The sequence below is a fragment of the Zalophus californianus genome, chromosome 7 (genome assembly GCF_009762305.2).
Source record: "Zalophus californianus isolate mZalCal1 chromosome 7, mZalCal1.pri.v2, whole genome shotgun sequence".
Classification (NCBI taxonomy): domain Eukaryota; kingdom Metazoa; phylum Chordata; class Mammalia; order Carnivora; family Otariidae; genus Zalophus; species Zalophus californianus.
This window is the reverse complement of record NC_045601.1, coordinates 134,704,767-134,727,295: the sequence shown is the minus strand read 5'-3', so window position 1 is coordinate 134,727,295 and position 22,529 is coordinate 134,704,767. Positions and strand designations below refer to the sequence as shown.

Genomic DNA, 22,529 nt, shown 5'->3' with positions numbered 1-22,529 from the left:
ATAAGGACTGTGTCAGGAGACGTACTCTCCTTTTTACCAGCAAGGAAAATCAGACTATGGGAGATTAAATTACCAGGAGTTGCAAAGCCAGGAAGTGGCAAAGCTACACCAGACCAGTGTCTCTTGGACTTAAAAGTCTGTTCATACCCTTTATGTTATATCAGCTCCACACAAAGCTGTCCACCCTCTGGGCCTGGATGCTGTGGAGTATGAAAACCATCTTGCTTCTCTCAGAGCTTTGATCACTTCCGCTCTCGTGACTGCTAATTATAAAATGAGCAAGCAAGGTTTTTCCATAGTGGTACCTACTGGATCACGAACACGTCTGGATGTGGGATGCATGATTTTTTCCTTTAATCTGCCTTTTGCCCCATCAGCCACACACTCAGCCATGCCTGTGGGGACATAATGGTTTCAGGCAGTGTTGCGTGGTTAGATGATGCTGAGAAACAACAGACCACTGCCTTGGTAATAACTGAGTGGTAGACTGGGTGGGTTTTTTTAGGAAATTGGATGGCCAATTAAAAATTTTGAATTTAAAAAAAATCAGTAATACAAAGGTATTAGAATTCTTTCATTTATTTGATAATTTAAAAATTAGTTACCATGGGTTAGTCACTGAACACTTCTCAGTAATTCAGTGAGAAGAAAGGTGTTTAACAGTCTTTTTGAAACTCACTCGATATCTTCAAGGGCATGCTGGGTTTTCACTTTAGTTCACATCAGTGATGATGGCATTCAATTTTAGTTTCATCACATTCCTAAAAAGGAATGTGCTTTCATAGAGCTGAGTGGACCCAGATGTTGCCCCAGAATTTGGGGTATCTTTGACTTTTATATACACGACTTGTATCCAGTAGACTTGGTGGTTTACTTTACTTAGGTATTTACTTTCTGGTGGGGCTGAAATATCTTAGGTCGGTCACAACTTGCATTTACGGAGGCTGTGTGCCCTTGAACTACATTTTGGGTGCCACAGATCACACACGCTTGGAGTCCGAGAGAGGCACAGATTTTATTCCCAGTCCTGTCTCTTATTAACTGTGTAGCCTTTGATCCTCAAGCCCCACTTTCTTCATTGTATATGTGTTATGTAGTAAGAGCCCAGTAAATATCCCTTGTTCCTATGTCATCCTTCTTTATCCTTCTTCCTTCAACCACCTGCGTCTCCCTCCAACTCAAAGAGATTTGCATGGAAAACAGGCCAAGGAAAGTAATCTTGCAAGTTTGGGGGGAATTTAATCCATACATAACTTAGTGCTGCCACCAACCATCTGATCTCCTAGACCTTCATTATCTTGGGGGGGGGGGCATTTTTTTTAAATTCCAAATCTTTGCTACCATATCTTTCAGACTCTTTCCAATCTTAAATGCCAGTATTCTAGGATCCTCTCATTTCATTATTTTTTAGGCTGTGCTTTCCCAAAGTAGATAAATATATGGATCTATGTTAATAGCATGATAAATAAGGACTTAGTGCAGTTTTTACAACGAACTAGCTGTTTTTTAAGAGGTTTCACTTTACAGATAATGTTAAAAATGTCTCGTTCTGCAGCATCTGGGCAGCATCTCTATAAGAAATAAATAACAACAGGGATTTTTGAAGATACAGATGGTTTTGAGAAAATTCACCTCAAGCTAGAAGGCCATCTCTCTTCCCCCTGCCCCCTCCCCCCACCCACCTTCTGCCCTATCAACCCCAAACCCACCAAGCCTGTAAGGATACACATTTTCATGACTGTAGGATGCAGGGAACAACAGACTTGATGATGATGAGTGGTAGGTGGGCCATTTTGAAAGAGGTCTTGTGAGATCTTTCCTGTGAACAGTTAGTGATGGTGATAGATTCTGTCCATCAGCCGTAACAAAGGGACGCCTTTCAAGTCTGTTCTAACCAAAAAGTACTGCTGGTAATTCTTAAAAAAAAAAAAAAAAGAAAAAAAAATTCCCCTAAATATTTTCAGACGTGAAGAAAAATACTCGAGTTGATGCTGCAGTTGGCTTTTTGAGTGTGGTAGCTTGCCACGCAGAATCCTTGTGTTAGCTTTCTGTCATGGATTTGTCCTTGGAGAAGCCGTTTAGTATTTAGAGTGTGCCTCCATCTGTGAGATGATTGTATTTATGGAGATAATTTATCCAGTGGTTCCAATCTGTAAGTTTGCATCTGTGAGTCTGATTTAGTTGATTTCTATACATGTACAGATTTAATACATTTCCTGGAACATTCCACAGACTATTTATTAGTATGATTCTTTGTTCTTTTTATTCTGCCCTTGTAACTCAACCCCTGTAGAGAAAATGATTAAATAGCACTTTCACCCTTTGGAAATACTATTAGATTTTGAGTCTGGTGTTATTTGTTGAATGTTTTAGTTTCAGGGTTCGTTATGGTGAATTTTGTAAAGGCATTTGCTGAACCGAGTAAATTTTAAAATATGGTAAAAACTAAGAGAGTATTTCAGTTCTTTATACTTATTTGAGCTTTGAAAATACTATTAAATTATGAAAAATAAGAGACTCAAATTTTTGGAAATGAAAGTGGCAAACACATGAGATACTATGTGATCAGACTTTGTTTTAGAAAGAATAAAATTCTCAGGGCACCTGGGTGGCTCAGTCATTTGGGCGTCTGCCTTCGGCTCCAGTCATGATCCTGGGATCGAGCCCCGCGTTGGGCTCCCTGTTTCTCCCTCTGCCCCTCCCCACTGCTTGTGCTCTCTCTCACTCTCTCTCTGTCTCTCAAAAATAAATAAAATCTTAAAAAAAAAAATTCTCTATAGTTGCAGCAAGGGCTTCCTTGAAGAAGCAGATTTTAGTCATTCCTTGATTTTCTGAGTGTTGGTTGGGTCCGACTCTGCACGTGGATGGTCACGGTGGATGAGACAGGACTTCTGCATGCCGAGCCCATAATTGTAGAGATGATGTCTGTACAGAAATAACTGCATCACATGAAGTTTTATAACACCAATAAGAGTTAAGCACTATAGGAGTGTAGATAAGGGGAGATCGCCTGTTGGGTGTCAAAGGTGTACTTGAAAACTGTTCCACACTGATCATTGTCATTTCCATTTCTAATAGAGTTTGGAGAGTGACCAGAACTTAAAACACCTGCTTAACCTATGCCTTTCATTTGGTTAACTGAGAGAGTGACATAATGGTTAAGAGTAAAATATCTGCCGTGTCCTCAGTAAGTGTTACCCATCATCCTGCAAAACTCAGGCCCGTCCTTGCTCCTCCAGAAAGCCTTTGCTACAAACCAAGGTGTACGCATTGCTTCCTCTTTATTCTTCGAGAAGCCTCAGCCTGTCGTTACCAGAGCACCCATCTGTAAGATCGATTTCTAATTGTCTCTCCCACTGGAGTCCCTTGAGGTTATGAGACATGCATATTCCAAACCTAGCACTACTCCTAATGTCTAAGGCTCGTAAATTTTTGTTGAATGAATGATTGAACACAACAAAGATTACAGTCAGTATAAGAAAATGGGTACAAGGTTGATAACAGTGATGGAGAGAAATGGATGAATTCAGGATCTGTTTTGAGATAGAAGTGGCAAGGTTTCTTGATGCATTGGATGTGAAAAATGAAGGAACGGATAAAGCATACTTGAGGAAGTTGGTGATGCCGTTAACGATACGCAGGAGACTAGAGAAGAGTAGGCTGTCTCGCACATGCTGTTTGAGACGCCTGCTCCGCTGGAATAGAGATCTCAAACACGCAGTTGCATGGGAGTCTGGAGCTCAGAGAGATCAAGTTAGGAAATATAAATCCAGAAGTCCGCATATAGTTGATATTTAAGGCTACATAGCTGGGTGAAATTGCCTTGTGAGAGAATGTGAGTGAAGGAGAGAGAGAGAGAGAGAGAGCCCGAAACCAGTCTTGCCACAAGCACTCCAGTGCCACGGTCTGGGAGAGGCGGAGGGGCTAGCAAAAGAATCCAAGAAAGCAGGAAAAACTAGAGGGAACTTTCTCAAGGGATTGCCGGTGGGGTCAAATGCTGCTCAGGGATTCAGATGAAAAGTGAGAAGTGATCATTGCATTTGGCAACAAGGTTGGTGACCTTGACCCTGCAGGGGTGGGGTCTGGAAGCTGGCCAGGTTGGAATCCGCCCAAGACTGGGAAGTCAGGGAGTAGAAATCTGTAGGAGCTACATTTTTGAGTAGCCTCCTCAGGGGGTGGGCATCGTGTCTTTCACCATCACCAGATTATTTCATCAAATTCCAAACTGAACTCCCGCACTGTTCGTCTTTCCAGGTGTTCCATTATTAATGGACTCACGTTCCTCCAGGGGTCCAGACCGGAACCTCCACGGTGAATGTCCTCCCCTCCTTCCTCCGCTTATCCCCGTGGGATCAGTTGCCGGGACTGTCGAGTCTTCTCCATAGCATTTTGCAAACCAGACCCCTCCTGTTCATCGCCCTCGCCACTTAAGTTGCTCTACCCAGGCACTAATTAGCTCTTCTTCAAACTCCTCTGTAGTTTCCTGAGTACTCCCTGCTTTTATTCTCCCCCTTGTTGGTAGATCTATCCATCACAGCTAGAATGTTCTTCCTAAAGCACAGCTTTGCTCCTGCTAGTCTGCTAAAAATAAAACCAGATTCTTTTAGCTTGGCACTCAGAACCCTCTACCTTTTTAACCTTGTCTCCCACACGTTTCTCTTCATTCAGCCCATTGTTCTCAAGTGTTTGCTCTTGCCTAAATCTATAACCTGCATCATCTGACCTTCGTGCCTTCAGTCTCACTCACGTCTGCTTAGCAAGCCTGTCCCTCTCTTCTCTCTGTCATCTGTACCTCCGGATGCTTATGATCCCTAATAAATGTGCGGTCTGCCCTAAAAACCAGGAAATTTCAAGGCTTTCAGTGCTGCTGCTTCATGGTATCAGGCCTTTCAAAGTTCTCTGACACTGATTTTTCCTTTACACCACGGTTATCCTTCCCTTTGCTACCTCAGCCAGTGTTCCTTTTTAGGAAGTGGGGACAGGAATGATTTCCTGTCTGGAAGGAAGTTTCTCGGAGATTTTACTAACAGTGTGGGTCATGATATTCCATAGAGGACGCTGACACGGCACCGCTAGGCTCTCCCCATTTCCCAGACAACACCTTCCCGTTGAGGTGACGGGGCAGCCCGAAGGTTGAGAGGTGAGCACCCACCTCCTAATGAGAGGCAGCTTTCCTCCATTGGGCAGCCACCCGTCAACAAAATAAATGATTTGTCTGGCTTTTAGTTATTGGGATTTGGGGGTGGGAGTAGGGGAAACGTCTCCGAGATTGTTACTCTTGAGTTCCAGCTTTTTTAAAAACAGAAGATGCCTTTTGGGAATTTTGCTCAGTGTTACACATTCTAAAAGACAGAAAGCCAGCATGCTCTAAAGCTCCTAATCAGAAAAGAATTACTCATTCGAATGTGGAACTGAGGGCTCTGTCATCCCTTCCACCTCTCAGGGGGCTTGGGGAATTGCTCCTGGGAGGGCATCAGTAGGAAGCACATCGAAGGTGTGTTTGCAGGGTGTTCTCTGACAATCCATGTTGCCTCTCAGGTATTTTCAGTTTCATCCCATTATTGGAGGATAAAGTTAAGTTTTAGGCACATTTAACTTGTACCTAATTAATCTTTCAAGAATGAAGTGGGACTGTTGGCTGAAGGGAAACAATTGCATTTTTTTTTTTTTAAGATGGAATTGAAAATAACATTCTTTGTCTCAGTTAACGAACTATGTTGCTGGAGCGCTGTTATGAGGAGTCGGTGTTTTGGAAAAAAGGAGTGAGGTGACCGTCTGATTTCAAAGCCTTCCTTTGGCTGTGACAGGAGTATTCTGTGCTTGGCCTTCTAGCAGGCACATTGCCCGTCCCCCCACCAGCTGGTGATTGCAGTCAACTATTTTGGAACATGAGGGGTATTGTAATTAGTGGTGTGGAAAACTGGCGAATTCAAAACAGCCCTCGATGTTTAGAAAAACCTAGAGTGCAAGTAAGAGATAAATGTCTCCTATTCTGAGTGGGATAACAAGCTTTTACTAAATAAACTCACCTCCTCAGTGGTACTTCTTATCAATACCGATAAAGAGGGAAAATCTAGTTAAAAAATTAGGAAGGAAAACCTGAAAACAACTTACTTCTTTGTCAAAAATGTTTTGTCTTATGATTGTTCATCTATTTTCTGTTGCTGTACATTTCCCCAGGAAACTTGGTGTCTCAGGATCCTTAATTGACACTGACAAAATGACAAACCAGAGCATGTCCTGGAGGCTTGGCCCTTTTGTGTCAGGATGAGCTGTGGACCCCAGTCCTTTGATATGTGCTTTCCTCTTTCACTTAAAAGGGGAGATAACTCTTCTTATTCTGGATGATTATTAACCAAAGATCTCAAAAATCTGTTATTTAATATTGAGCCAATTGTTAAGTGCTTTTATAAATTGATTTTTACATATACGAGATGGTTCATAGCTGGTATTAAAATGCTTTTTGTGGGGCGCCTGGGTGGCTCAGTCGTTAAGCGTCTGCCATTGGCTCAGGTCATGATCCCAGGGTCCTGGGATTGAGCCCCGCATCGGGCTCCCTCCTCCGTGGAAAGCCTGCTTCTCCCTCTCCCACTGCCCTGCTTGTGTTCCCTCTCTCACTGTGTGTCTCTCTCTGTCAAATAAATAAATAAAAATCTTTTAAAAAAATAAATAAAATGCTTTTTTTAATAAGTTTTAATTGTTTAAATTCTGGTAGAATTTTTTTAAGCCATTAGTAAAGTAATAGCAGAAAAACTGAAAAATTGTGTTGGTAATTTTGCTTTAGACTAATTGTATTGGTAATTTCAGTAAAGCATGTGGGAACATCCAGAAACACCACTCTGGGCTTTTAAAGTATATACCTTTTTATTATAATCTAAGAGCAGTTTCCAGTAGGAATAGATTATTTTAAAATTTACATTTTCTTAACAGACAGAAAAACCCCAGACTCTTAAATACAGAGAACAGCAAACAGAGGGGAGAGGAGTGGAGGGGCGAGGGGAAGAGGTACAGATTTCCAGTTAGAAACTAAGTAAGGCACAGAGAGGGAAGCACAGCGTAGGGAATATAGTCAGTACTATTGTATTAATGTTGTTTGGTGACAGTTGGTGACGACATTTACTGTGGTGAGCACTGAGCAATGTAGAGAATTGTTGAATCATTTATGTTGCACACCTGAAACTAATATAACACTGTATGTAATTATACTTCAAATAAATAAAATTTCATTTTTTTTTCTACAGGAAGGAACTCGAAACCTTCAAAGGTAATTTTGTGTTTAATTCTTCACTTTAAAGTAAATGAGAGTTAATTGATGTCAGATGTTCTCTCTTGGTGATGAACTCATTCCTTTTTCTTTAGATCAGTTTACATCAAAAAAAAGTTTACTTAATCCTGTTTTTGTAAGTTTTATTTAATCACAACTGGTTTTGATATCCTTTGAGCTGTAACACATATACTAAGTGAAAGTTTCTGCTGATGACCATTGCAAGTAATATGTTAGGATGGCATAGTCCTAACTTAGAGGTTGTTGCGAATCCTAGTTTGAGAAGATTCTGGTTTCTCGTGTGCACAGTCTGGGCCATATGGAGAGGACATGGTGATAAAGAAAGAGATGCTATCGATCCATCAGTCACCTGAACTTCCAAAAGGTGTTCGGTGCTGGGTCCTGCCCTGCCATTGTCTTGTAACTTTGGATAAGTCTCTCGCCTTATTCAGGCTTGTTTTCTCCACCTGTAGAATGAGAAGCTCTGTGAACTATATTCTGAGATACCAAAAGCACCCCACATTGCCTTTTCATTTTAGGGACCTTTTGAAGGTGGGGCACTGGAAAAATAACTCCAGGTCGTGTTGACCCTTGCTGGTCAAGGAGCAGCACTAGTGCAAAATAGAGAAAACCACAAACTCTCCAGAGCTCCGATCCCTTCCAGTACGCTGTTTTTCAATTACTGATAAGCAATTACTCAGAGAAGTCAGTGTTCTCCGACAGACTCATCCCAGTAAGTAGGAAGGCTTTGAATTACTGCCTCTTATAGTACACATTAAACTAGTTTTATGCTTATTGTATTTCACATAGAAGCTAGTTTTGACCAAGATTTACTGAATGAGTAAAGATTGTCCCGTTTATCATTTACAGTTGAATTGTTTATGTGTATGGTCTGTTTAGATGTCTTGGGAAAATGACTAACCTTAAAGATAAAAGGTATAAAGGTGTAAAGGCTATTCCTGTTGTGAACAGACTTGTTTTGTCTGGATCTCTGTTTATCTGAGTACAGTTAGAGTAAAATGATTGAGTTTGTGGCTAGTTTGTTGAGGGTAATGTTAAGTGATCATGTGATAGAATGTGTTCTCATGGTTATCATTATTCCTAATCAGTTTGTGCACCAGGACTCATGTATGTTATTTTCCATCCGTGGTTGAAAATAAGATTTGAAATCCTCATAAAATGTTCTTTTCCCTCTCATTCTTTCTTTTTTGTAGGCTAGCATCTTCTTATATAACATTAGGAGAAGGAAAAAAGCAATCAAGTTAATATTGAAAGACAGGCAGGGACACAGATGATGCAAAATGTCAACTTCACTTCCATCTCAGTACTGGAGCCCCCCCCCCCCCTTTTTTTTTTGGTATGACAGTATTCACAGTAAAAGAGACCAGCCATTTGTAAGAGGTTAGGTAGTGTTACATATTACTCAAGAGAATAATTCAATTAATGCTGACATATCTCATTTATACACACGTGCCTAATTATGGTATGGCATGTAACGGCACATCCCACCCACCCATAAGCCAAGTAAAGCTCTCACATTTGAACAAACTTTAAGATGATTATTTCATCATATCAAAATTTTTTAGTACCAATATTCATTGAAAATTCTTTCCTCCTGAGGGTTTTGCTAATATTTCAAAAGCATGAGTAAAAGAGAAATGTAACTGTTCTTTCAAGACATTCACCAAGGAAGGAGGAAAAAAGAAAGGAAAAAAATCATACAGATTTTAATAGTTTCTTATTGTTTGAATGTTGTCTTTGGTTTTCCGATATAGGTTACAGGAAAGCAAAAGATGTTACTTTGTCTAATTGTTTTATTCAACTCTTGTAGTTGTATTTGGAAGCTTTTTTTCTAAGTTGGTAAAAAGCTAACTTTGGAGAATAAAAACAAAATCAGTAACCTTCAAAGATAGTGGTACAGATCAGTATCATCCACGTTCTGGAGTCTTCCTTCTGTACTCCATGGATGTTTGTACATTCCTGGGTGCCGCCTATAGCACGGCTCTACAATATTATTGAAACTGGCTATTTATTGTTTGTTTTTTTAAAATATTGGCAGCAGGAAGGTTTTCTCTGTTCCCTGAATATTTCTTTGTGTTTTGTTTGTTTAGAGAGAGATAGAGAGCCGGGTGGGCGTGGGGGGAGAGACAGAGGGAGAGAATCTTAAGTAGGCTTCCCGCTCAGTGCAGAGCCCGACTCGGGGCTCCATCTCACAACCCTGAGATCATGATCTGAGCTGAAATCAGTCAGATGCTTAACTAACTGAGCCACCCAGGCGCCCCTCCCCCGAATATTGCATTTTTAAAAAACTTTTAAATGATAGTCCCTTGAATATTAAACAATAGAAAAAGGAAGGTAGGATTTCAGAAATCTTAATTTTTATTTTCAGTGGGGAAGGAATTCCATTATTGTAAGCATATGTAGAGTAAATAAGCTTTTCACAGTGCTTAAGGACATAGGAAATTGGCCCTGAATAGACCTGTCTGTTCATTAGGCATTATTTATTGTTTTTCCATTTTAATTTTAAAAATAGATTGTCATTCCATGTATAAATCTAAAAATCACTCTTAAGATTTTTAAAGTATAAGTCTAGAAATATTATGCCACTGGATTGGGTATTGCTTGTACCTCCATCATTCCTAACTTAACGTGGCTTTGCTATGCAGATTCAGTCTGTCTTCACTTAAGCGCCTCACCAAATTAACCATCGTTCTCGTTCTCCGTAAGATATACCGACTGATCCCCAGAGCACGCTGAATACTCAAGGCCGAGAGGTGCTCCCCAGTACACCCAAATACTTTTATTTCCACTAGTTGCATTGAATGTTTACCCAGGGTGAGTTGTTTGCTCTCCAACTCATTTATAGTTGTTATTATAATCTGCAGTTCAATTAAATATCAGAAAATGATGAAACCTCAGTGTTAAGGAGAACTGTTTGTAAGAAAACTAACTTGACAGCTTTGGAAGACTGGGTATAGATAAAACAGGTAAACGGATTTTAAAATTGCTGCAAAAGGTAAAATTCAGAATTAGAAAAGAATTGGGAAAAAATAATAAAAATCCTGAAAGGTTCCACACATGGATTGTTTCAAACATCTTAAATTCCTGCTCTGCTTTTTCAAATAGACTGGAAATTTTATTCATGGTAGTATGGGTAGCTTATGCAAGAATTCTCAATCAGTGGATCTATGCTCAAAAAATTCACGAATAAAAGTATGGTTATATTTTATATTAAAGTGTTTGTACATGTGTTTTTAACGGATTCCTATATTAACTGCTTTTTTAAAAATTAAATGACTGGTGCTTCTGAGTGGTGCAGTTGGTTGAACTTCCCTACTCTTCATTTCGCCTCAAGTCATGATCTCGGGGTTGTGAGATCGAGCCCTGTGTTGGGTTCCGTGCTCAATGTGCAGTCTGCTTGAGATTCTCTCTCCCTCTCCTTCTGTCCCTCCCACTTGTGCTCTCTTTTTCTCTAAAATAAATAAATAAATCTTAAAAAAATTAAATGACCAACATGGGATCCAGTTGGGTCCTATAAGAGGATGTCCATTGTAATCTCTTTAATATAAAATTCCCCAGCCATGTCGGAAAGGTGACAGACAGTGTGAAGACATGGCAGGTTTTAGGAGTTACCACTATCACAGTGAGTGGATCATCATGAGAGGATGCGGGCAAAAGCAGCTAAGGCCAGCCTGATACAGTGTGATCACAGTTATGGTTCAGCTATGGAAAGCGAAGCCAAAGAAGGACATAGGACCGGAGTGGTCAGAGAAATGGAAGACCAAGACAATTTAGTGATACGGAAGGACAGAGAGGAGAAAGTTTAAAGGAGAAGTGGTTATCAGTGATATAAGTAATGCAGAATGGGGAAATCCCATTGGATTTGACAGTGAACAGATTGTCAAATTGGTAATTGGTAATTGGAAAGAGCTATTTGTAAAGGGAGAATCCAGATCGCAAATCAGAAAATCAGAAGTGTATGAGAAGTTAGCATACAAAGGTGATGTGAACTCAGTATTCTTTCAAGAATGAAAGGAAAGAAATGAAAAAGTAACATGAGATAGAATCAGGGTTAAGGTCAGGGGAGAGGGTGAAATTGAGGATATTAAGGAGTTGAGTAAGATCCTGGAGAAGATGGAAAGCAGTGATATCCAGATGAATTATCCCTTGGAAAGGATCCAGGGACATCTCTTTCCCTGAAACCTCAGAGAAGGAAAGATGCCTGGTAATATGGGGAAAAGTTGACATGGAGGGAAGAAACAATTTTTTGAGAATCCATTTAGAGTAAGATGGTCTGAATTTTGCAGGGCTAGGCCCAGAAGTAGAAATAAAAACTGAAGCAAATATGCTTTAGTTAACACAGAGTTGGGAATTGGGAGGACGCATATAGTGGATCAGCAGTGTGGTAATCTTGGAAGCCAGTGAGAACATGGTTAAAATGCCCGGCCATGGAATTCAGGCTGGCAGGGAGAGGCCTGAGTAAACCAGGAAAATAAGCAAGCTATGAGGCCCGGGGGATGGTGTGCACCATAAAGATGGAGAGCACGGCAATGGTTGAGGTAGATCTTGGGATCAAAGATGGAAGTTTGAAATCTTAGAGGTGGAACAGTTCCCAGGGATGATGATCGCAAAATTTGAGTAAAAATAGAAGTCATAAAATTGTAGAGGTTATCTGTATCAGAGTTCTGACGCTACTGGGGGTCTCACATGTTTGGATGACTCTTGGATGTGACCTGTAGATACTTCTGGCTTGGCAGCCTTAGCATGCTATAAATCTGGATGTATGGTAGATGGTAAACTTGGGTAGAGTTTGTAGATTCCACCCAAGAGTTAGCTTAACATGTAAGGTACGACTGTCCAGCTGCCATTTGGCAATATTGAAGTGATGGAGACTCGGGTTGGATCATATAACTGCCCTCTGTCCTCAAGGAGCTAAAGCACTGGGATAAAGCTTGTAAGATAAAAAGGCAAATACATATGTTTAATGTAATGTAAGAAATATTATAATAGAAATAAGCACACTAAGGCAGGAATAATGGACTACTTAGAGGCAGCAGCATTTGAGCTGGATCTGAATGAGGAGCGCCTACCAGGTTGGAAAGGGTAATAAGGACATTCCAGAAAGAGGAAAGAACAATTGCAAAGATGCAGAGATGTTTATTTCGAGAACACAAGTTAAAATTTAACTTCTTGTTCAATGAGGGAACTACAAATAATTTGTTAACAGCTAAAGCATATGGTGTGTGGGGCAGAAGTAGTGAGGGATGCAGTTGAGACGTAGGCAGGGACAAATGATACACAGCCTCAAATGTCACAAAAAGGAGTTTAGACTTTTTCCTTTGGGCCAGTGGTCTGCAAGGAGGGATGTGACTATGCAGAATAATAGGAGTGGAGAAGAAAACTGGAGCTTCACTTGTTTCTTTTTTGTGCCTCCCTTTTAGATTGCAGTTTTTGTGTATATTATATAATAAACTGGTACAGGAGTTCATGTATATGAAAAATTAAAATATACAAATCTGGGTTACACGTTAAAGGTTTTTAACTCATGGTGGAAGTCCATGGTAAGGGAGCTTAGAGGAGGGTTCTGTTGTAGCTGGTAGACACAGGGTAGGAGTGGGAGAACGCTAAGGTTTATTATGGTCGTAGAATCAGGTTTGCATTATAGAGCAAGTGTTCTGGTGTCACGTAGATCGATTGGAGAGAACAAATCTAGAGGAAGAGATTTGTTGGAAAACAGAGATTTGGATTGAAGGTAGTGGTAGATTGGAGAGAAAGACACAGGAACAAGACACTGGGTGGAATCAAAAGACTTTTATAACTGCCTGGGGTTCCTTCTTAGACTTCTGGCTAGGACATTTGCACACATACGTTCTTTTCATGCACCAAGCAATGTGATACAGGTCAAAACAGACTTGGGAGGGAATGGTAGTGAATTCAGCTGTTTTTTTGTGGGGGGGTGGTGATAAAAGTATCGCTTTTGCAGGCAAGTTCCCCATAACCTCATGTGGTATCCAGTAAAATGGTTTTATCATTTATCCAGTAGATTGAGAAATGATTTTCGACAACAATTTCATTGAGGTTTGATTTGTGTGCGAGAAGATTCCTCCATCTTTAAGTGTACACTTCAGTGATTTCTACTAAATTTGTAGGGTTGTGCAGCCATCACCACGACGGAGTGTTAATGGCATCTCCCATCACACACAGTGGTTCCTTTCTGCCTGTTTGCGCTCAGTACCCGCTTGCCTCCAGTCCCAGGCCGTCAGTAATCAATGTCTGTCTCTATCAAGTCACCCTTTCTGGACATTTCATATAAATGCAATCATACAATTTGTAGTCTTTTTGCATCTGGATTCTTTCACTTAGTTTTAAATTTTTGAGCTTCATCCACATCGTAACATTGTCCTTTTTTATTGGCGAGTTGATATTACACATACGAATACATTACGTTTTCTTCATGCATTTGCCAGCTGCTGGACCTTTGGACGGCTTCCAGTTGCGGACCGTTACGGGTAATGCTGCTGTAGACTTGCACGTGCAAGTCTGTGTGGGGGCGCGTTTTCACTTCTCTTGGGTATATAGCTAAGGCTGGAGTTCCGGGGTCTTAGGATAAGTTTACGTTGAACTTTTTAAGAAGCTGTGTGACTGTTTTCCAAAGTGTCTGCAATGTTTTCCATCCCCACCAGCCACGTGTGAGTGTTCCAGTTTCTCCCCACCTTGCCAACACTTGTTATCTTTAACTCTTACATTTAGGTCTGTGGTCCATTTTCTCTCCCATGATCCCTTTTGAGTTATTTTTTCTGTTTGTGGGATGTAAGAGCCTAAGTTGTTTTTGTTGTTGTTGTTTTGTTTTTTTACATATTAGTATCTGGTTGTCCCAGAACTGTTTTTTTGTTGGACTTTCTTTTCCCGCATCGAATTGCTTTGGTACCTTTGCAGCAAAACAGTGGTCGTAAATATAAGAGTTTATTTCTGGATTCTCAGCTTTGTTCCTTTTTGTCAGCACCACACTGCCTCGATTACTGTAGCTTTGTAATAAGTTTTGAAATTGGGAAGGATGAGTCCTCTAACTTTGATCTTTTTAAAAATTGGTTTGACTATTTCAGGTCCTTAGGAGTTCCGTATAAACTTTAGGATCATTTTGTCAATTTCTTTAAAAAAGAAAGAATGCCGGGGTTTGGGTAAGGGATTGTGTTGAATTTATAGAACAGTTTGGTGAGAATTGCTGTCTTAATACTGAGTCTCCCAATCCATGAACAAGAACTGTGTCTCCATTTCTTTAGATCTTCTTCGATTTTTCTCAGCAGTGTTTTATTTTCCATCTCTAAGTCTTGGGCTTCTGTTAAATTGAGCCCTAAATATGTTATTCTTGTTGAGTGAATTCTGTCTTGATCATATTAAATTTGAGGTGTCTGTGAGACATTACAGGTAGAAGTGTCCAATGGGCCCGTGGACCTTAGGAGAAAGATCTGAACTATACTTGGGAGTAGTCTGCATATAGGTAGGAGGGGAAGCCTTGGAGAGCAGGCAGAATCCACAAACAGATGACCACGGATAGAAATCTAGGAAGTGCTACCATTCACCGGACAGACAGAAGAAGAGAACTTCAGTTGACCCTTGGACAATACGGGCCGTAGGGGCACTGACCCCCTGTGTGTTTGAAAATCTGTGTAGAACTTTCGACTCTCCAAAAACTTAACTACTGTAGCCAGCTGTTGACTGGAAGCCTTACCAATAGCATAAATAGTCAATTCGCACATATTTTGTATGGTATATATGTTATATACTGAATTCTTAAAGTAAGCTAGGGAAAAGAAAATGTTATTAAGAAAATCATAAGAGAAAAATACATTTACAGTGCTGTCCTGTACTTATTCAAAAAAAATTCACATGTAAGTGGATCTGTGCCATTTCAGACCCACGTTGTTCAAGGGTCAGCTGTAGTTGCTTATCGTGGAGGCTGAGGACGGTCAGCCACAGAGGTGAGGATTTGAAAATTAAACAGAACATTTTCAGGAAATGCCAAGAAGCAGCGTCCTACTGTTGTGGAGAGGGCAAAAAGAAGGGTCGCTTAATCTGGCAGTTGGACGCTGATTGGTGGTGTTACTGGGAATGGTTTCAGCAGCAGGGGTGTTCACGTGTGAGGGGGCAGTGGAGACCGGACGGTGGAGGATCAGGGCATGAGGGGAATGTTCTGCCTTGCTCACCACCGTCACCTGGGTGCTTGGCACATTGGCAGTTCCTGAATATCTGAATGAATGAGAAGTAGATACAGTGCTTTCAAAAGCAAAGGCTCAGGAGGAAGGAGAGGGTTAGGTTCAGGGGAGGAATTTTTTTTTTAATTTGTGAGAAACTTGAATCGATTTGTACGAGAAGGGAAATGCAGCTGTAGAGACCAAGAGGCTGAAGATGAGGGAGAGGGGCTGGCAGAGCTGTGACTCAGAGTAGACTGGAGGGAGTGGGGTTCCGAGCATACTGTTCTGAAACAGGAGGACCACTGACAAGCATTCGTAACTATTGGAATTGTGATGATTTAAGATGCTTATTAAAAACACATAGCACACTCTAAGCCACTGGTTAGTGTTGCTGAATTTGAAGACAGCTTTAGGCTAAATTTATGTTAAAAATGAAGTGGGGGAAGTCTAAAGAAACCTTATGTGTTCTGAAATGAACTAGATTCTTAATCGTCATTTTATTACTTTCCAATAGTGAGGTTCCTTCTCTCTTTTGGCATATCATGAATACATCTTTGTGTCTAAAGGACAGATTCACATGAAATGAGCGGATTTTCAGCCCCCACCCCCCCATCGTTGAGCAGCATTTGGTACGGCCCCAGATCTGTGCATACATCTTTGCACACCAGAGCCCCGAGAGCTTGCATTTGGCTTTTACAGAGGCAGTAGATTCCGACACATGTCTGCTTAAGCCATCAGCAGAAAACTAGCAGGCTTCCTACAGTCTCTTTGGAAAAACCTGTTCCTGTCGCTCCCTTTGTTCTCCATCTCAGAAGATGCACATCAGGGGAGCTGCCTGGTAACGGGAACGTTCACTTGACCAGCACTGAGCTTCGGTTCACTTGTTCACTTTTCACATCCATGTCATCTCCAGGACTCACCGAAAATAGTCAGAGGAATCCCTGTAGGTGGAACTTTATTTTATGTTTTTTTCCTTCACTGCTTTTCTTTATCATTTTTACCTCCATGCTTGAGTACATTGCGGTGTTTGCATGGTAGACAGATGGTATGTTACTAAAAAGCAGAAATTAAATTTCAGTTTGATTGGAATCTTCAAGCAGTACATGCTAATGAAAGCATGATTAGTTTCTTTATATTACCAAGTAATAATTACCAAACTAATAACTAAAACAAATAAAAAATGTTGCGTGGAAATCTGGGACTTTGGATTTTATAATATTGTGTCTTATCCTCCATCAGGCGAAATATACCAGACAGTCATTCATATGAGGCAGCGTTTATATTAAAAGGTAAATATAAAATACCAGGAAAGTCATGACAGCTATTAGAATAATGAGTCCAGTTCTTATGGTCCATGGTCTAGCTCCGTAAAACTAATTCGGCATCCCTTGCTGCTAGTGTGTTCATTTTCCAGGAGGCAGTTAATATAGCTAAATATGTGAGCCCTAGCCAACTGTGGAAAGTTAAAAATTCATCCTATGTCTACTATATGGGTTTATCTAAAATGGCTGATTTTCCTAATGGATTTTGAAAATGTCATAATGCTTCATACAGCTTAAAATATGCATCCTTTTCCTGATTCTGCAGAACTTCAACACACCTTGTATCACTTGTTGGCTGGAGGCCATGGTTTTCGTGATGTCTGTATGTGGCATTTTTATAAAAACATATATGACGATACTAAAGTTGTGGAATTTACTGCAAAAAATTATACCTTAAATCAGTGGGATTTTTTTTGTTGTTGTTGAGAAATCTATTTATCCATGAAGGAAACTGAATAATTTAAAATAATTATTGCATTTTTTTTAAAACTCCATATTATGCCTTTTAGGTGTTATGCGATGTTAATATATCATGCCCTGTCAGAAGCCCACTTGTTTTCAAGGGGAAAAATGAAAGAAGTACATGTTGTCCCAATGTCTTATTACATCGTGATTACTCTGTTTTTAGATCACAAATAAGAATAAGGTACATCAGACTTAAGTTAAATGGAAAGTTCCTTCTTTTTCTCTCTCTCTCCTATCCATCTTGTGTATAGTATTAGCAAAACCCTTCAGGCCTCTTCAGCTTAGATAGAAATATTCACTGAAGCAAAATGGTAGCTCAAGAATTCATCATAAAATTGGAGCATTAATGGGATGAAATTTTAACTTGTATTACCACCTTCTTGTTCATTATTTAATTGTTCAGGAATAAACTGGTTAGAGGGAAGGAAGTGAGAACTTCAGTGTTTATTTTTAAAGTATTTATTTATAGGGACTTTATAATAAATGGCATTTTCTTCCCTCAGCCATACTGTCTTAACATAGTTGTTTTAAGAGGAAAGCTTTGAATATAGATATAATCTGGTATTCAATTTTAAAACTTCATAGTATTCACTTAAGAAATTACTCCCTGAAAATCTTGACTTGTTGATGAATACCGGCAAGATTGACTTGTTGATGAATACTGGCAAGAAGAGCAAGTATCTGCTCTTCTCCCCCCCTCCCCCATATATGTATTTTCATCTTTAAAAACCAGGTTTATATCTTGTAACTTAGTATTTAAGTAAAGTGACTATCTGTGTCCTGTAGCACAAAAATATTTATATCCTGTCTGCTGATTTGGGTTCTGAGTTTATTTTTAAGACCCAGTTGATTCTTTGTTCTAATCCCCTATCAGAAGATGCTGTACCGTGGCATGACCTAGGACTCTCGAAGGTGATGTTTTATATTCAGGGGGAACTGGAGTTCTAACAGCTTGTTTGGGTATTAAACTACACAAAAGTAGAGCCTTGAGTTTAGGTTGTGATGCTTAAATGTTACCTTTCTGTGATTATTTATACTGATTATATACCACTGTTGTATAAGCAGTAATTATAGACTGGTGTATTGTAGCACTGCCTGAGGACAACTTTGTGTTGTGTATCATATATGCTTCGTATCACGAATGAATACAGCTGTTCTGTTTCGTTACCTTTCTGCCGGAACACAGTATAAACTTGACAGCAAAAATTACACCTTTCAGAAAAGTAAATTCCAGTACCACAAAAAGGAGAGCTCTATGAAAATGTTACCTGTCAGGCTCAGAAAAAGATTTTATATGGAGCTGCGTGATTTCGTGTCAGGTTTTTGTGCCGGAAAATAATGTGTAGGCTCTTGTAGTGGAAACTGTTTCAGGCATCTTCTCAGAAGACTGGTAGCTGCCTGGTGATTTTTAGTGACCTCGGGACAGGGGAGAAGACAAGTGGCCCTCTGAGCCCTATGCTGTCTCTCTCCTTAAATATTCATCTGACTTTCCTTGTGGATTTGTGCCCATTCCATGAATAAAAGTCTGTGAACTTTGGTCAGTTTGACCACAGTTGAGGAATAAAACAGTGTTTACCCTAAGGTAAAGGAAGTAACTACAGAAACACTGGAACCATACCGAGGTGTTTACTTCACGTTTCTCTAGTTCTGAAGGATGGAAGCGCTCATATAAGATAACAGAGGAGCATAAGGTACTTACTAGCAGGCTGCTCACTTCCAAGTCTCTATTTATCGTCTAGAAAACTTATGAAGGAAGTACTGTAGTTGTAGATACGATGAAATTGAACAGTCAGAAACTTACTAGGTGAGGATCACTCATAGTTCTGTTTACATTTAGTTTTAATTGAAAGTAAAAGTACTTGTAATGAAAATTGTCTCAGTAATTTCAAAAATGGAATAAAAAATAAATAGTATTTGAATATACAAACTTGACACCAGGATTTGTTCCTTTTTATTTTGTAAAATTAATGAGGTACAGAATACCAGCTGTACCATTATAGCTATCAGAGTATAATCCTGTTATTTCTATTAAAATTAAAATAAAGAGAAGGAAACGATTAAGTGTCTATAGTATGCTGGCTTATCCTAGTATCACAGTAGCTCAATTAGTGTGATAGTTACTAACCCATAAGATGAGGAAATTGAGACTCAGAAGTTCAACAAGTCACCCGACCAGTGAGCATCTCGGCAGGGATTTAAACCCAGGAATGTCTGCCCTCAAAACTTGTGTTTTTCCCTAAGAGACTCTTAATCACAGGAAACAAACTGAGGGTTGCTGGAGGGGAGGGGGGTGGCGGGATGGGGTAACTGAGTGATGGGCATTGGGAAGTATATGTGTTGTAATGAGCACTGGGTGTTATGTAAGACTGATGAATCACAGACTTATACTCCTGAAACAAATAATACATTATATGTTAATCTAAAAAAAAAAAAAAACTTGTGTTTTTCTCACGTCGCCACAGCAATTCATGGGAGGTGAGGAAAAGCAGTCAGTAAAAATGAGACTAATTTTACTTTTTTCTTTATGTATTGTATTTAGAGCTATTTAGCGTATGTCCCGCTCTTTTTCGGTACCAGATCAACTTAAATTCACACACTTTAATAGCTAAGTAGCTTATTGAGATTTCATCTTTAACTTCATTTTAACTGCTTATTGGTCTTGCTGAGTTGCTCTCCTTCAGTTATGCCTGTTTTATTTATTTATCTAAATTTTGCTTAGTTAACAGTGAAGTATTCGTTTCTGGAGAATTCAGTGATTCGTCACTTACGTACAACACCCAGTGCTCATCACAAGTGTCCTCCTTAATGCCCATCAGCCATCTAGCCCATCCGACACCTACCTCCATCAGCCCTCAGTTTGTTCTCTATTATTAAGTGTTTCCTATGGTTTGTTTCCCTCTCTCTTTCTCCTCCCCCTTCCCATTATGTTCATGTGTTTTCCTTCTTAAATTCCACATATGAGTGAGATCATGTGGTATTTGTCTTTCTCAGACTGACTTACTTCACTTAGTATAATACTGTCTCTAGCTCCATCCATGTTGTTGCAAATGGCAAGATGTCATCCTTCCTGATGGCTGAGTAATAGTCCATTGTATATATACCCCACATCTTCTTTATCCATTCATCTGTTGATGGACATCTGGGCTCTCTCCATAGTTTATGCCTGACTGTTTTAAGGACAAATACAAACAAAAACCCAGTGTAAGAAAGGGCACTGGGGGCAAGCTGTTGGATGCTACAGAACCCTGGAAAGATTCCTCTGAATTTGGGATGTGGATTGAGGCTGAAAACGGGACTGAAACAAAGACTTGTGAAGGCCTCCTGATCCCTTCCTTACACTATATCTGGGTCTGATGTGAAAAATTGAACTCTTCTTAAAATATAGTCCTTTTACTTCAGGTACTGATTTCTACCTAATAGTTTTAAAGGAATTTCAGACAGCATCCACTTTCTCTACTTCTGGAATCCTCTCTTAGAGAAACCTTTTCCGTCCTATAATCCAGCATCCTGTACTGTATAGAATCCCTGTTTGGGCAGTTCTGAGGATGTTTATGTAGAGTTGGTTGAACACCCTTATTCTCCATTGACTTTCCTGAGTGTCAGAGTCTTAGTTCTTTCACCTTTTTATCCGCAATACCTGGTTGAAGATGCTTTGTTCTCTTGGACATGCTTTCCGGGCACACTGTGGTGTTTCAGTACCTTCAGTACCTAACTGCCATCTTCCATCCTCCATGAACCATGAGAGACGATGGACTCTGAAAAACAAACTGAGGGGAGGGGGCGGGGGCATGGGTTAGCCCGGTGATGGGTATTAAAGAGGGCACGTTCTGCGTGGAGCACTGGGTGTTACGCACAAACAGTGAATCGTGGAACACCACATCACAAACTAATGATGTAATGTATGGTGATTAACATAATAAAAATAAATAAATAAAATAAATGAAACTGCCATCTTCCAGAAATGGTGACTAGTAACGTAGCATTCACTTTTTCACCTGTTCAGTTCATGTTTAACCACGGTGCCCATGTCATCCTTAGTAGGAAAGTGCCCCCATATATTTTTTTTAATGACTATAAAAACAAAATGTCTCTATTGTGGACAGTTTACAAAAAGCCACCAAGAAAAAAACTGAATCACTAGTCAGAAACCATCTCAAAAGTTTTGGTGCACATACACACACACCCCTTCCTTCACTTTGATGGGGGTTATGTCCTGATAAACCCGTTCATTGCAGGTTAAAAATGCATTAATATTCCTAACCTAGTGGACATCATAGCTCAATCTAGCCTGCCTTGAACATGCTCAGAGCACTTATATGAGCTTACCATTGAGCAGAAGCATCTAGTACCAAAGCCTATTTCATATATCACTAGCTTGGGAAAAGGTCAACATTCAGAACTCAAAGTATGGCTTCTAGTGAATGCATATAACACTTTTGTACCATCATAAAGTTGAAAAATTGTGAATCAAACCATTGTAAGTCGGGGACTGTGTACACACACACACACGTATACATACACATAGATATATCCAAAGTTCAGATAGCATATAAACAATTTTGTTCCTTGTTTTTTCACATTATGCCTATTGCCTCATTCATTATAATAAATTTTTTAAAAATACTGTTTTCCTGTTGTTGGAAATTTAGGTAGTTGCCAATTTTATGCTGTAGTTAGTGCTGCTATGCATGCATATTTTCTTAGGGTCACATTTTTTTTAAAGTCTAAGGGTATCCCATTTTTTCGGTTCTTGGTGTCTGTTGACCATTAGCTTTTAGAAGGGTCATGCCAGTTTGCATCTTCATTAATATTGTGACTGGACTGCTTCACATACCCTCATGTGAGAATTTTTTTCTCTAATACGATAAAAGTAATATGTGATTATTGATTGAAGTGCAGTGGTGAGATGAAATTTGATTTATTGGCCTTTCCTTGTGAACTATTCCCTTCATGCTTTTGGTCACTTTCCTGTGAGGTTCTCGGGTACTTACTGATGTGAACAAGACTGTTAACGTATTAAGGGCCTCACATTGTTGTCCTTTTTATTGCAGATATCTTTCCCAGCTGGTTATTTGCCCTTTTAATTTGTTTACTTCGTTAATTACATACAGAAGTTTCATGTTTTAATATATTCAAATGAATGTTTTAAAATTATGTTCTCCATTGTGTTTATGCCTAAAAAGTTCTCTCCCAATCCTAAGAAATAAATTTTAAGTTATAATTACTTCGTTTTTTTAAATTTTTTTTCTTTTAGTTTCTATCTAGCTGATTTTTGCTGATTTTACT

At 39.6% G+C, this 22,529-nt stretch overlaps 1 protein-coding gene across 1 annotated transcript in view; it reads left to right on the top strand.

Moving 5' to 3' along the window:
* Positions 1 to 22,529, top strand: part of DTNBP1 (dystrobrevin binding protein 1) — a 121,700-nt gene that overhangs the window by 53,116 nt on the left and 46,055 nt on the right. The window contains exon 7 of the mRNA XM_027603922.2: positions 7,242 to 7,264. Coding sequence (XP_027459723.1) covers positions 7,242 to 7,264 — 23 coding nt within the window. The remainder of the gene's footprint in view (positions 1 to 7,241; positions 7,265 to 22,529) is intronic.